The sequence below is a fragment of the Myotis daubentonii genome, chromosome 1, assembly GCF_963259705.1.
Source record: "Myotis daubentonii chromosome 1, mMyoDau2.1, whole genome shotgun sequence".
NCBI classification, from domain to species: domain Eukaryota; kingdom Metazoa; phylum Chordata; class Mammalia; order Chiroptera; family Vespertilionidae; genus Myotis; species Myotis daubentonii.
The window spans coordinates 60152482-60168811 of NC_081840.1; the positions used below are offsets into that span (position 1 = coordinate 60152482).

General features: G+C 38.5%; 1 protein-coding gene across 2 annotated transcripts in view; it reads left to right on the plus strand.

Annotated features, from left to right (window-relative positions):
- Positions 1-16330, plus strand: part of FBN1 (fibrillin 1) — a 236939-nt gene that overhangs the window by 156750 nt on the left and 63859 nt on the right. For both annotated transcript variants that reach the window (XM_059702174.1, XM_059702182.1), the window contains 6 exons: positions 966-1088; positions 2166-2291; positions 4255-4380; positions 12772-12894; positions 13011-13133; positions 14647-14772. In XM_059702174.1, coding sequence (XP_059558157.1) covers positions 966-1088; positions 2166-2291; positions 4255-4380; positions 12772-12894; positions 13011-13133; positions 14647-14772 — 747 coding nt within the window. The remainder of the gene's footprint in view (positions 1-965; positions 1089-2165; positions 2292-4254; positions 4381-12771; positions 12895-13010; positions 13134-14646; positions 14773-16330) is intronic.

Consider the following 16330-nt stretch of genomic DNA (forward strand, 5'->3'; position numbering starts at 1 on the left):
AAGTATAGTTTGACCCGTGCTGCTTTAACGGTGAATGGTAGCACATGCTCTGTTTACACAGATGCATAACCAGACAAATCAGCACGTGATTACTAACCCCCTGAAATAATGAAGCATGGTGAGTGCTGTGAAAAAGCCTAAAAAACATAGGGTGTAATCTCTGCCCTTAGGTGGTTCAGATCAGCTGAGATTTCAAAGAATAATTATTCGAAAGAAGACTATATCTTACCCAGAAAGAGGCCAGGTGTGGCACTCCTTAAAGAGGGGACTTTGGGGGACAAGCCTTTTGCTTTGTGGCTGGCCCTCTGTAGGTTTAGTCGTGCTGGAAAGAGTGGCTCAGAGAACCCTGTGGCTTTATTATGCCCAAAGTCAAAGTGAAACTTTGTGCAAACTGCCAGTTTTTGCCTGGTTTGGGGTGTACATCATGTGGAACTGCCAAGTCTCACATGGTTTCTACCCAAAGTCATAAATCAGCCCAAAAATTCTCTTGAAATATGGCCCAGGACAACCTCAGAACTCTAACTCAAGTTCTTGAAAGGTTTAGAACTTCAGCCAGTCAAACCGAATGTCAAGTTTATAACTGAATCTGTGACCCAGAGAATTTCACCCATGTGGTCATTGTCATATATGTTCTCATAGCCCCTAGCATTTCTCCTATGTGGCATGTGGCACACTGTGTATTGTGTAATTAATTGTTCATCTAATTCTCCAGCTGCAGTTCAGCATTTTGAGGGTAGGTCCTATGTCTGTCACATTCACCATTAGATTCACATCTCTAGCACATAGTAGGTGTGTAGTTCATATTTTTTGAAGGAATCAAACAATGTGGTGACTTCCAGTTGCCCTAGGATGTTCTTTTTTGTTTGTTTGTTTATTTTCCTTGACCCATGCCTAGAAATTATAAATACATGTCATGATCATAAACACAGAAAAAGGTAATATTATTTTTATTTTTATTTTTTTAGACATTGATGAATGCAGCATAATGAATGGTGGTTGTGAGACCTTCTGTACAAACTCTGATGGTAGCTATGAATGTAGCTGTCAGCCGGGATTTGCACTAATGCCTGACCAGAGGTCATGTACTGGTAAGTAGGTTTTAGCCTCCTGGGAAATAACAGGCCCCTTTATAGAGTAGTTTGGTGCCTGGACTGTGGAATTGATAGTTCTGAGTCCAGATCTTTTGTTTGTTACATATTTTCGCTGTGTGTCATTGATAAAGATCCTTAGCATAAGATTTCTCATGTATAAAATGGGGGTCAGATTGCCTATGTGGAAGAGTATGTACAGCACTTAGTGTAGTATCTGGCACATGCTCAACAAGTGCAGTCTAAAATAGTGTCTCCATTGATCAGAATTTTGAAGAATCTGATCTCTTGACTGACTTCAGTGCTCTTCAGGGTGTGTTGCCTGGACCAGCAGCATCAGCCTCACCTGAGCATGTCTTAGAAATAAAAAATCTTGGGCCCCACCCTAGACCCACTGAATCGGAAACTCCTGGGGGTGGAGCACAATAATCTGTTTTCACAAGCTCTCCAAGTGATTTGGATGTGAGAAATGCTGGTCTAATTTACACTTCTTGATGTATCATCCTGGGCTAGAAGAGCCATGTAGGCATCTAGAGGTGAAAAATGAGGTGGGTAGTATAGGTACTGATTTTGGTTTGGGTTAAGAAGAGAACTTAGGTGTAGAGACCAAAAATATCTTATCTGACCTCAAAAAATCTCCCTGAAAAGCCCTAAATATATATATTTTGCTATAAAAATTAAATGTTGAAAATATTTTTACTAAAATTACATCTGAGTAGATATGCTTGTTAACTAGTTTTCACTTTAAACATTTCAATAAAACAGAAGATGATAAACTTTAGGAATTTAAATTTCATGAAAAAATAGGATTCATAATCATTTTTGAATGACAAATTCATATCAGAGATAAAATTCCTAATTAAATGATGGACTTTTAATTGGATGTGAACCTTGACCTTGAACAGTATGTTGGAATCTTGAAAATGCTTCTCTCCTGATAGCATGTTCTATGGAAAGCTTCATTTGGATTTGAGACCTAATTCTCTAATGCAAGTGGGCTGAGTCCATTCAACTTGGGTCACTGAATTAAGAGAACCAATATCAACAACAGGTCATTGTTGGTTTTATTCTCTGCAGACATTGATGAGTGTGAAGATAACCCCAATATCTGTGATGGTGGTCAGTGTACCAACATACCTGGAGAGTACAGGTGCTTGTGTTATGATGGATTCATGGCATCTGAAGACATGAAGACTTGTGTAGGTAAGCAAAGAAACAGAATTTTCCATTTTCTCTGATTATTCACAAGTACTGTTAAATTACATAAAGATTAGTTTGGGGAGCTGATAGATCCTGTATGAAAAGTAAGGATATTTAGGGGTATAATGCTAATATTCCAGAACTGGCATTTCAAAAAGCAACTTCCTTGTGACTGTGATATGATGCTCTTGTCAGATATGTTATGTAGATGAGCTACCATTGGTCAACTCCAGATAGAGTTGACTTTGCCTATGCATTATTTCTGTCCACTTAGCCCTCCTGCTATAATTAGAGTTTAAGCTTTTAAAATGTTTATCTAAAAGCAAGCAAAATTTATTTCTGACAAAATGCAATAACTCTAGAATTGACTGCATTTGTTTTAGAATTTCTATTGCTATGTATTAAAATTTGTTAAACTTTTCTGCAATATCTAATCTGCCTTTAATCCTGTTCAGTATATTTTTTATCTCAGACATCATTTTCATCTCTAAAATTTTATTTAGGTATTTTTCATACTTCTGTGTCTCTATTTGATATGTTCAGTCATTCCTCTAGCTTTTGAACATATGGGATACAATTATAATAACTGTTTTAATGTCCTGTTCCACTAATTCTGTCATCTGTGTCAGTTCTGAGTCATTTCAGTAAATTGACTTTTTATTATGGTTCATATTTTCCCACTTCATGGAATGCCTGGTAATTTTTGATTGGATGCCAGACATTATAAATTTTTACTTTCTAGGTGCTAGATATTTTTGGATTCCTAGAAATATTCTGGAGCTTTATTATGTAATTCCGTTATTTGGAAACAGATTGATCCTTTCAAAATCTTGCTATTACGCTTTTAAGAAAAGTTAGTCTTGGGCTAATTTTGCTCCATTACTGTGGCAAGATCCTTCTGGACACTCTACCCAAACCCCTGTGAATTCTGGGATATTCCAAACTGGTAGGAAGAGGCACAAGTCCAGGCCTTCCGTGAACGCTGATGATTGTCCCTCTAATTCCTGTGGATGGTACTTCCCTTAGCTTTGAGTAGTTTCCTTGCATGAATCCATTGATCAGTACTTATCTGAATACTTAACTGGGCCCCTTTGCAGGTATTTGGATACTTTCTTACTGTGCAGTTTCCATCTGTCCCTTGCCCTGCCCTGTGAACTCTAGTAAACTGGCCTTTCAGGACTTCCAGCTTCACCTCCTTGACCCAGGGACACTACCTGGTTCCATCTGTCACCCCTTCTCTATGCCAGGGACTTAAAACTCTCCCTACATAGTAATCTGGGGCTTCATAGAACTCATCTAGTTTGTTTTTGTGTGTTTTTTGAGATCACTGTCTTTTGTTGCCTATATTGTCCTTTTGTTGCTTCAGGTGGGAAGGTAAATTCTTTGCCAGTTACTCCATCTTGGCCAGAAGCAGGAATTTAAAATTGAAAATATTTAAATTGTATCATATTTATAGCTTCAGAAAACCCTTACTGAATATTTGTGAAGTCCCAGAAGTGAAAATGAATGTCATAAAAAAGTAAATAACTTTAAATTTGGGGGGAAAGTGAAGTTTATAACTACTTACACTAAGACTACTAGTTTATCTGTCCTATCTTTAAAAATATGTAAACTAACTTGTTGGCATCATGCAAACTGAATTAAAAGTCTCACCTTGCAACATCATATGCTGTTTTGAAAAGTTTTCTAGACTGTCACATAAACAGGCTCTATACTTAGCCTAGAGTCAGCCAGTTTCTTTGCTGACTTGACCTCCTGCTTATGGCCCAGATAATTGCCAGTGTGCTGGCTAGCCTGCAATGTAGAAAGGACATGTGAATTGAGCTCCACAGATCTGATGCACTTTTTGAGTGGAAGTATTTCACCCTTTCTGATTTATTTAGCACAGTTGCATTATCTAGGGGGAAAAGTGCTCACTGATATCAAATACATGGTTATGTGCATTAATGATACCTGTGTGTTACAGATGTCAATGAATGCGACTTGAATCCAAATATCTGTCTAAGTGGAAGCTGTGAGAACACGAAAGGCTCCTTTATCTGCCACTGTGACATGGGATATTCAGGCAAAAAAGGAAAAACCGGCTGTACAGGTATGCTTTTTAAATCGGACAATAAAACATTAAGTGGGTAAGAGACTGCTACCATAATTATACATTAATACAAATTTTAGATCTACTCACATTTTAATTACATTAGAAAGCATTTTGTATAATATTTTTTCATTAACTTATCCTGTACTTCTTTGAAATTTGTCTTACTATAGATTGGATCTAAGCTGCAAGTTTTTTCTTGACCTGTTAAACAAGGCATATTGGATAAATTACCACTATAACTAATACTATAAGTATCACATTTTTATGAAATTAAAATCACATTTTATATCAAAGTAATTAACATGCTAGTTACCAGACAGTCATATCCCTTTACAGTTGTGCACCACATATAATGTTACAGTTGTGTCAGACCACATGTACAACAGTGGTCCTATAAGATTATAATGGAGCTGAAAAGTTCCCATTACCTGGAAATGCTGTTGCTGTGGTAATGTCCTAGCTCAATGTTTCTGTGGTGATGCTCATGTGAACAAATCTACTGCACAGCCAGTCAGGTGGCGGTACAGCACATCCAGTTACAGTAGGAGGCTGCACCATCTAGGTTTGTGTAAGTGCACTCTGGTGTTCGCACAACAACAAAATTGCCTGACTATGCATTTCTCAGAACGTATCCCGTCATTAACTGGCACGTGATTGTATTAAAGCAAGCCTTTCTCAATAACCTCCACTGCCAACATTTTATTTAAGGTTATAACTTTTTAGAGAAGCATATCCTATAATTCAAATATTTCATCAATTCTCATCAGTCTTCTAGTTCCTTAAATTAGTGTGCTTTTGATGTATTAAGTGGCATTAGCCCACATAGGTCTTTATTCCTGGGACTTAACAAATCTTATGTAGTGCTAATTAAGCCATTTTGTAACTTTGGTTGTCTAATACTAATATCACATAATACCAATAAGAAAAATCTTTCTACACCCAGCCAGGGTTGCTCAGTGGTTGAGCATCGACCCAGGAACCAAGAAAATCTTTTCACAGTATTTCTAGATTATTCTATTAAATGTCAAATAAAAGAGGTAATTCTTTGTGAGTGATTTTGTTTTGGAGTATTTAGTTGTTATTTTCAAACTTGAGACAATGATGTGTTAAGTATGTAAAATAATGAGCAACATTTTTCAGTAATTATTTATATAATAGATTATGGCATATAACATAATTTAAAACATAATAGAGACCATGGTGAGCTTGAATTAGGTAACTGCATAATTTCTTTACAAATAACAGACTTTAATTCCAAATGCCAGTTTGGCAAGCCCCTGTGACTTAGAATGAACATTAAAATATTTTCAGATTGGCAACGTGGTAAGTGTACAGATCCTTTTCTAAATTATAGCAACATTTTCCAAGAAAACCCCCAAATATATTATCATTTTAAGCTGTGCAATAATACCAAGTTTCAAAGTTATAGATATACAAAATAACACCAATAATGTTACTATTGGTTCAAAAATGGCAGATTCTAGCCAAATTGTAAAAATAAGCATGAAGCTGGAATGCTTTTCATCCTCACTATATTACTCTTCATATGAAGCATGGCTAGGGGGTCCATTCTAATAGCACAGTGTTTAAAATCTCAACTCTTCATGTGGTCTCTGGGGTACAAATGATGCTTAGCTCACTACATCTATGGTGTAAGCTTTATTTTTAGCTTCCAGTATAAATAGAGAATTTGGGATAAGGGGGGGAGGGGTCTGGCAGTAATGAAGGGAAAGGTAGTACAGTTTCATATTGCATTTTACTTAATAGAGGCTAATGCCAATGTTTGGCTCAGTTGAACTCACTGAAATTTACCCCAGGGAATAGTGATGTTTAAGAAGGGAGAAGTTAATCTAATGGGATGTTCTTCAGCTATAAGAAAAAGATATTTCTAGAATTGTATGCTCCAAATTCCAGCTAAGAGGGCCATGTGCAGAGGCCAATTATTTTAGGCCTTTCACCATGAAGACAGCATACATTTTCATGCGATGTTAATTTTATTTTAGGTAAGTGAGATATAATGCCCTTGGCACAGTGCTTGACATTCAGTAGCCAGTCAATAAATGGTAGCTCCTGTTGTTATTGTAAAATGAGACGTAGACAGTGTCTAGAAGCCTTTTAATTGAAGACATAACTTGTAGTCTAGCAAAATCCTATAATACTATTTACTGACACACACTTGAAGTCAGTTTTAAGAAAGAAAAATCTTCCCCCTTTATATTAAAAGGCTTGGTGGTGAGTTTGCACAGATACTGAGACTATGGTGAGAAAAGCCGTGTACATCATATGAGATAAGATGACATCAGTTTTACTGTATGAACAGCAATCTTTCAGTAAATTGTGTGAACAGAAAACATAGATTTGAAGTCCAAGAAATTACTCTCTCTCTTCCCAAGCGTCAACATCCACCTACTTTTAAATTATAGCCTAAGATGAATTTTAATTTCGTAAAACCCAGATAGCACTGTAGGGAGAAGACTTCAGTCTCATGGCCCCTTTGATATCATACCAGTGTGGCCTACGCTCTTCTCCTGTGAGGCAGAAGAACTCCAGATTTTATTCCTGGTTCTTCCATTGGTTCATGAGCTTGAAGAAATCAGATAAGCATTCCCCTTGGGTGAACACCCTGCAGTGAAGTAGGGAAGGAGGGGGTGCATTCGGGGGGAAAGAGAAAGAGGGCCTCTGTAAGTACTGTTATTAACAACCAAGGGTATCACATCTGATTGAAAATGACTTATACAAACAGGAATTGGCAGCACGTCTGGTATACTTAAAAACAAGTTTTAAAAAATCTGAGCCAAAATAGTTTTTAATCCCATGTAACTAGGGCTCTTTTAGCCTGCTTTTAGTTTAAAATTAGTGTCACTCCCAACTTAGAATACTAGCAGGTTACCTTGGTGATAGCCATGTTAAACACAAGTGTTTATAATGTCCCAGGCAACTAATATAAATACAGATATGTTCTCGCCTAATGGGATAAGCAAGCCACACAACAAATAACAATGAAGAGCAGACCTGGAACTATGTTTTTGATGAATATCTTATATATATTTCTATACAAGCATAATATGTATAATATACATAATTATAAATTTTAAAATAAGAGCCTGTAAAGGAATTATAAAAGTATGTGTACTATTTCATAGGGAGGAACTTTGTTTCACGAGAACGAGAAAAATGTCCTCTGGGTTCCATTACAGCTTTGTCTAAATATTTCAGCTCCCTTGTCATTACTGATTGTTTCCATTTTAACAAATAAACATGTTTCTCCCCCCCGCCTGCCCTCCATCACTTTAGCAGTGTTCAGAATCCACCCACTGACTTACATTCCCAGCCTACACAGATGTTAGGGGTTTCTTTTTTCTTCGTAAGCGTTGTCCAAATCCTGGTTTGAGGAGAATGTTCGATTTAATGGAGGAAGAAAGTACACTTGTTTGAATCTAGAACACAGTTCTCTGTCCCTGGCTTGAGGGAGCTTGCTGGGTTAGTGTTTCTGTGGCCCCATGCAAGGCTTCTGCTGCTCATTTTGCCCAATTGTCATTAGACAACCAATCAGAAAGAGAGGAACTACGTTGCTGCTAGGTGCCATCCTTGGTGGGTCCTGGCTTTCACAAGCTAATTTGCAAGAACCTTCCACCCTCATGTGCTCACTCAATCAGTTAGCAAGGTATACTATCAACATAAGTTGTTTTGAGTTAAAATAGCGGGATTTCTTGGTAATGCCATTTCTCAAACTGTGTGCTTCTTTCTACCTGAGAAATGTTGCTAGTGGGTCCATGAGAGAGAATCATATACTTCAAAACCACCAGCACTCAGTGACAATTTGCACCCACTTTCTTCCAGCTTCTTATCGCCGCTAATCGTTCTCCACTGGCTGTCAGCCTGTGGAAACTCGGTGGGTGTTCACTTAAATTATCTTGGCTCCAAATTTGGATTCAAATGAAGAAATCTAAGCAGCCTTCACGTTTGGCCTCTCCATTCACTCAAACGTCCTCTTCCCCAATGCCTAATCAAGGAGATGCCACAGTGTGTCAGCTCTGCTGGATTAGGGTCACCATGTGACTGATGCCCAGATGGTGGGAATGCAGGTGTTTGTGTGGGCGATACAGCCTCTCCCTGTCTGATGGCCAGAGGCGGCCAAGCAGCTCAGAGCACAGCCCTTGTTCAAACGGCAGTGGAACACACCCACGCCTGCGCCTGGGGGTCTGCTCAGGCCACACCCTTGCCCTTCCAGGGAGCCCTGCAAATAGGACCTTTGAGTCTGTGAGGCAGCTCTGGGGTTATGGAGGCTGCAGTGTCAGCCGTAAGTTTGAATTCCCTTGCTTTCCTTGGCTTATGCTTTATTCTTAATCTGAAAAAGGAATTTTCTGTCTGGAGCAAACTTGTCGGGGAAAGAGAACATTTGTACAGAAAGAGATGTTCTTGGCAAACCAGTGCTATGTTTCCTTCACATTACTGAGGACTAGAGTGTTGTAATGAGAATGCAGCATTTTTGTTTGCTTGTTTTTCTTAGGGCTCAGTTTCCCCTTCTGTTTGTTTTTATAATGAGGTGCAGTCTTAGGCCCAAGTCTGCCACAAAACCGATTAAGGAATAATAGTTGGCACATGTGTGCACATACATACATGCAGTAACTTTTTATTCAGAGATGCCTTTATATTATGACCAAGTCTTTCTAATTCACGTGTCACATACTGAGAGTGTAAGACGTTGAAATGATGATATACAGATATTCACAAAATGGGGAATTGAATATTGGCTCCTGAGTTACTCTCTCCTCGTATCCTAAAGCCCATAATACATGGCTTCTTACAAATATAATTTCTTTTCACCTTAAAAATGTGTGGTGAAATTGCACATCTTTTCTTGAATTAGAAATTTATATTAGCATATTATTAATAATTTTAAAAGGAGGGAGAATCTCCTTTTATTTTTAATTTTGTTGTTGTTGTTAATCCTCATGCATGGGTATTCTTTCCATTGCTTCCTAGAGAGAGTGGAAGGGAGGGAGGAAGTGGGAGGGAGAGAGACACACATTGATTTGCTGCCTCCTGCACATGCCCCCACTAGGCCAGGGATCTAACCTGCAACCCAGGTATGCTCCCTTGACTGGGAATTGAACCCAAGAACTTTTGATGTGTGGGCTGACACTCTAACCACTGAGCACACCAGCCAGGGCGCCTCTCATTTTAAAAGAAATTGTCGTTTTTTTAATTGCAACACTAAATATGGAAAGTTAAAAATAATCCATACGAAAATAAAGGTAACTTTGGTCATTAGAAAACTGGAAAGAAAAGGATTACAGAATGACTAGATTGACAGGCTATGATAATCTCTGAAAATTACACTTAGTAGAGAAGATTAGTGAAGACTTCTATGAGCCTGTTAAACTCACCAAGGTTTTGAAAACTCCATAAAGCAGGACTTAGAATAAAGTCCGGGTGTACCTAAAGAAATCAGCCCAATTAGGCAGCCGGGGCGGGGCCTCAGGGGAAGAGCACTAAGCAGTGGAGGGGGAAAGTGAGTTCCTGGTGGTCCTGGCTCTGCCCCTCACTGGCTGTGAGGCCCTCAAAAGCCCCCATGCCTTTGGGGACCCCTCTGTCTCTTCCTCTTGGAAACTGAGGATAAGGAAAGTAGAATTCTAATTTCTTTCCACTTAGAAAATCTCTTGATTTTGTAACATTTGGAGGCTTCAATACTTAGGCAATGGAAGCTCATTATTTCTACCTAATTCAGAGATCATGACAAATAAAGGAGGGAAATTATGAGGACTCTGCAAGAAGCGCTGGTTTGCATCATTAACTCCTCTGAGGGGCGTGATTATCTGAGGAAGAGAGACATGTCCATGGCTCTGGTTGGGGGCCCTTTAGGTCAGGCTTACTTTCTTGAATTCCTGTGCCTACTTAGCACTATTATACCGGGGCAGGCCTTGGAATGTGCCCGGCTCACTTATCCAGTTGGTGAAAGCTCCCAATCACATGTCTAAAGCTGCCTGGTATGTGCCTCCCTTGACCTGTTAATAACTCAATAGGTTCATGTGGTTGCCAAGGTTACAGTAAAGTCACCTATGGAATACGTTGTAATTGTAAGAACTTTCAGGTGTGTTTTCACCTTATGATGATTAGTGACACTGCAAAATAACTTGGTAGGGAAATTTTGTTATTTTATTTTGTGTTTCTTCTAGAAGTTCTGAAGAAGCCAAAGAGCCTAGGACCATGTCAGAGTTTCAGATGAAATATTTGGCAAACAGCGGGTTTGCAAACACTTTCAAATAATTTCATTGGGCTTCTTAAGTAAACAAAAGGGTACACATAAGTTGCTTGCCCAGTTTCCTATTCATGCCACTATTCAAGCGAGCACTGAAAATTCTTGCAACGTTTTGTAGGCCAAAATTATCCTCCTTGACCCAAATTTTGTGTTAGGCACTGGTTTCTCTATAGAGTCATCCATACCTATGAGCTCTTGTTCTTAGTTAATAAAAAAGTTGATTATGAGGTTAGATGCTTGGCTTTCCTTATCTAATGGATTAATTTTAGGAAATAAGATGATGGTACCAATTCCAATTCTGGTCATTAACAAGGTGTCCTATATTTCAATGAAATTTGGACACTGGCTTCAGGTAGTGTCAGAGTCCACAAGTTAAGGGCTCAGTACTACAAGACTGTCCCAATTCAACTGCTGATCGAAAGTCTAGTTTTGTTACCTGTGCTTCTGACAGATTGGCTACAAATCCTGTAAATCAGAGGTTCCCACACCTTTTCCTTAGGTTTGATTAGTTTCCCAGAGAAGCTCACAGAACTCAGGAAACCAGTTTATTCTCTAGATTACCAGTTTGTTATACGAGGATATAATGCGGGAACAGCCAGATGGAAGAGGTGCATAGCGCAAGACATGGGGAAGGGGTGTGGAACTCTGTCCTAGAGGGCACGCTCTTGCTGAATCTCCAAGTGTTCACGAACTGGGAAGTTCTTCGAATCCTGTTCTTTTGGAGTTTTATGGAGGCTTCTTTACATAGGCATGAGTGGCCTTGGATTGATTCGCCCTCCAACCCCTCTCCCCATACCTTGTCCTAAAGTCAGGGGAGTGGGACTGAAAGTTCTAAGCCTCTGATCAGAGGGATGGTTCTCCTTCCAACCAGCCCTCCTGCCTACAGTCACCCCATTATCCATAATAAAAGACACCTTCCTCACTCTCATCACTTAGGAAATTCCAGGGTTTTAGGAGCTCTGTGGCAGAAATGGAGACAAAGACCAAATGTATAAATCTTGCCAAAACCGGTTTGGCTCAGTGGATAGAGCGTCGGCCTGCGGACTGAGGGGTCCCAGGTTCGATTCCGGTAAAGGGCATGTACCTGGGTTGCGGGCACATCCCCAGTGGGAGATGTGCAGGAGGCGGCTGATCGATGTTTCTCTCCCATCGATGTTTCTAACTCTCTATCTCTCTCCCTTCCTCTCTGTAAAAAATCAATAAAATATATTTTAAAAAAAACACAAATGTATAAATCTTACAATAAATTAAAATTTCACAGGAAAAAAAACCCATTTAAAACCTTTATTGTAACATTTTTATATTAGAGACTCTATCTTGGCTAAATTTGGAAAGGAACATTTGGAGAATGGAGAACTTTCAAGAATTGGGGGTCTTAGTAAAGTGACCCTCATCTGGTACTCCTTTTTCAGAGACATCTCCATTGGATTGATTTGAGTTTTACATGAACCATGCAAGAAGACTTGGGTCTCCAACGTGCTAGGACTCTGAGAAGCTAGAGAAAAGAAGGTTCACACACAGCCTTAAGGAAAATTCTCTGCAAATGCTTAAATTAGCAATACCTCAAGTAAAACTGTTATAAAAATAAAGCATAATTAAATAATAGTGTTTTACATTTAAGAATAAAATATATTCAATATATAGAATATGAATATAGAAAACATAGAATATGAATATAGAAAATATATTCAATATATAGAATATTTCCAATATGCCAACACATTGCATTTCTTTGTCTGTATGATTGACTTAATAAAAATATTGGATATAGAAACGCCTGATCATGAGTGTTAATATCACAGAACATGAGGCAACTCACTTTTTAAGGTCAACTGGGAAATGTTTCCTTTTGTTTTGCAGTGACTAGACAGTTACACAGTATAATGGAAAATAATTAGAGTCAATAATAGCAAGTAGCATCATGTTGTTTTTTATAAATTGAAATTTAAAGCTGTCCAATCTTTGTAGAGTATTTAGGTGGATGTTAAACCAATATATATTTTACTGTGGGAAGTGTGAAAGTAAGTCCACTTTTGATGTTACTAAGTTCCTATCGCTACAACTTAAAAGGCCAAAAAGGCATCTGTGCTATAAACTTTTTTTCAAATCGCTGCTTCTTTTTTCAGACATCAATGAATGTGAAATCGGAGCACACAATTGCGACAGACACGCCGTATGTACCAACACAGCAGGAAGCTTCAAATGCAGCTGCAGCCCCGGATGGATTGGAGATGGCATTAAGTGCACTGGTGCGTTGGAAAATAACAGACATTTTCCCATGAACTGTAGAGATTATATGAATTCTGTAATTCATGTGTTCAATGACACATTTTATGTCCATAATGAAATGTTCTGTTTCCTTCAGATCTGGATGAATGCTCCAATGGAACCCACATGTGCAGCCAGCATGCAGACTGCAAGAATACCATGGGCTCCTACCGCTGCCTCTGTAAGGAAGGGTACACAGGCGATGGCTTCACTTGCACAGGTAGGTTTGTGATGGAAACAACTGTATAAATAGCAGTCAGAGAAGCAAGGTCTTTCAGACCAATTCTTTTTTGAAGGCTGTGTCAGTTATGGATGTCTTCAATATAAAAGATTAGTTCTTTGAAACTAGATCCTTGTGGGATGGAAATTTGGAGCTAGGTCAGTTAGGAAAACCTCAGAAGCTGATTATATATGTATATACTTATTAGTGCTCTATATATCTCATTGTATCTAATGGTGTCATTAATTTAAAACAAGTCACACTTCCTTTTATAAACCTCAGTTTTTATATTTTTGTGCCCATTTCTCACTGTTGACTTGTTTTTCATGCCGTACTTGAGAGTGAGCTTTCTGTAGGAAGCTATGTTCTGGATCATGTTGGCAGTATATGTTTTTCTCCCACAGCCTGCCATCATTATCACCCCACATTGGTATAAGCAAGAATTTCCCAACTGCTTTGTAAGGAATTCATTCACTTCCAGTTTTACAATATATCAATGACATTTTTCTTCAGTTATAATTAATAGTCATGGAATTAACATGAATTGCTACATTTTTTCAATATAGATGATTAGAAATGTGATTGTGTAAATATAGTGGTGGGCAAAAGTAGGATAATAATAATAAATAATATAAGAATTAATAAATAAATAATAGTACAAGAGTAAACTGTTTCGAGTACTCACAATTGTAAACCTATACTGGCCCACCCTGTATGATACATATACTTCCATGAACACGTAAAAACAGATAACACTTTTTATGTCAGGGCTTTGGTATTAAATAAGATACCGAGATCCATTTCTCATTGACCACTATGTAGCATAGCTGCTCACATGACTTGAAGTGTTAATTTATCCTGAGCACTTTGCTCAGAAGAAATCATTCAAACAAAAAAAGAGGCAAGGGCCCAGTAAGTGATCTACCTGAGTTCTTTGTAACTCTCAGCAAGATGTATCATATTTGAAATTGTTTTTACCTAACCCGGTGAAGTTTTGTCAGCATAAACCTCTTATTACTTTTTAGAAAATATTGAGTGCTTCATGTATTAGGCGCATATGATTCTTGTGTTTGATATTTAATGCCCATGATTATTAACAAAACTCGGTAAGATTAAGCAGATGGGAATTTTTGGTGTCCTCTATCGTTGTTGTTCTAGCTCATTTGCTTCCCCTCTGAGCTGAACCTGAAATTTGAAAAAACAGGCACAAACCATGCTATGTTATTTCCTGCCATGGATGTGTCTTCATGTGGATAATTCTGCTGGAAAAAGCCTTGGTTGGAATGATTTGTTTAACTTATTCATTTTACGTCATTAGTGATGATTTAGCATCTGAGCACCAGGTTCACAGAATATTCACTATCAGCATTCAAAAGCGAGTTTAAATGTGTCAAGGACAAAGTGTGACCAAACACCACCACACTCAGGAAGCTGACAATTATAAAAATTGTCGAACCTGAGGAGTGGGAAAACTAATGGAGAAAGAGTAACTTGTGTTTCTTTCTGGCTGCAGATCTGGATGAGTGCTCTGAGAATCTGAACTTGTGCGGCAATGGCCAGTGCCTGAACGCCCCGGGAGGATACCGCTGTGAATGCGACATGGGCTTTGTGCCCAGTGCTGACGGGAAAGCCTGCGAAGGTAACTGCTGGGGAGGCTGCTGGGGGCCTTGCAAGCCTGATGAGATTAGGTTATTTACACATTCCTGATTTCATTTTTTAGCTGAAATGTGTTTCGGCTTCAACCTCATCAACTCAGTTTGTGGAGGGATTAAGTCTCCAGCCAGATCATTTTTCTTTATGCAGAGAAAATCTTCTCTGGCCATAAGCTTCATATTCAAAACCTTGGCCAGATAGTCTGCAACAGTACACTTGTCGGTCATAGGTGAGAAGACATCACCACGTGTGTTTAGCTCAATGCAATCTATTTGCCCCCATTGCTGGGGAAGGAACGCAAAGTGCTGGTCCCCTGGGAATAGCCTATTGAAGGATTCTCTTTACATATAGAAACACAGTTTTGAGTCTCTGCTATGGTTTGGCTTCTGGAAATAGAAGCCTTAAAATAACAGTGAGCAGATAGTCTTTTCCACATAGAATAATGTCTTGGGTACATATGTCTCACATGGTCTCTAAATGTCTTTTACAAATCTGTCCAGTAGGAGACCCTTTGGGGTAATGTCATAGGTCATGATATGTTTCAGCACAAGGCTCTGTCTTTCTGATAAGTGTTGGTCAGACAGGACGAGCCCTGGGAGCCTGTTGGCTAAGGATGGATCCCACTAGGAGACACGGGATTCTTCTCTTTGCCTACACATGTGAAATTTAAGCGCATTGTCCCTCATTGAGAAGAATTAGTCGCTACAGTGAACTAAAAAGATTTCAAGAGAAATAAACAAATGATAACGATTGACAATAGAAATTTAAACAAGACCCTGACTAATGTTCTTAACTAATAGTTGTTGCTTGTTAATAGGACATTAACTCAAAATCAATCTTGAGCTATGACATGTATACTAATTCCCTCATATAGTTCTATAAATACTTTGTTATGGAATCATTGGGTGTTCTTTATACAGTTTATATTAATATGCAAAGTTTGATATAAAATTCCTCTGAGTCAAGAAACTAGATTATGCTCTTGGTTATGTGCCTAATGCCTTGTTTAATTTTGTTATTCCAAACATCCAAGGAAAACAGGTACTGTGCCACCTCTGGTAACATAAATAGTTGCATTCAAAGTTTTGCTTCTCTTAATGCTACAAGGGAAGGTTTTGTTTGTTTGTTTGTTCTTAATATAAATCATCCCTAGCAGAGTGGTCATGGCTATTTAAAACCAGTCTCAAGGCTGAAAATGTGCCCGTGTGTCAATTACACCAGCAGAATGTTAATGTGAGGCCGGGGCAGAGGCCTAGAAGAAGCATCTGCAGTTTTTAGATCTCCATCAACAACAGCAAACACACGACATGGGGATACAGAGGGTTAGAAAACTGATTATCAAAGTTACCACAAAGCCTTTGTGATTCTCAAAATTTTAACCTACAATGAAAACTGTAAATGAATAGATTAAAAATAATAATAATTTAGGCTAATGTGGTGTTTTTGGCTCTTTACAAAAGTTAAGTGGACCTGAGCGAAACACCATAAATGAGATAATATATGTAAAATGCTTAGCGCACTACTTGGCATGTAATAGAGGCTGA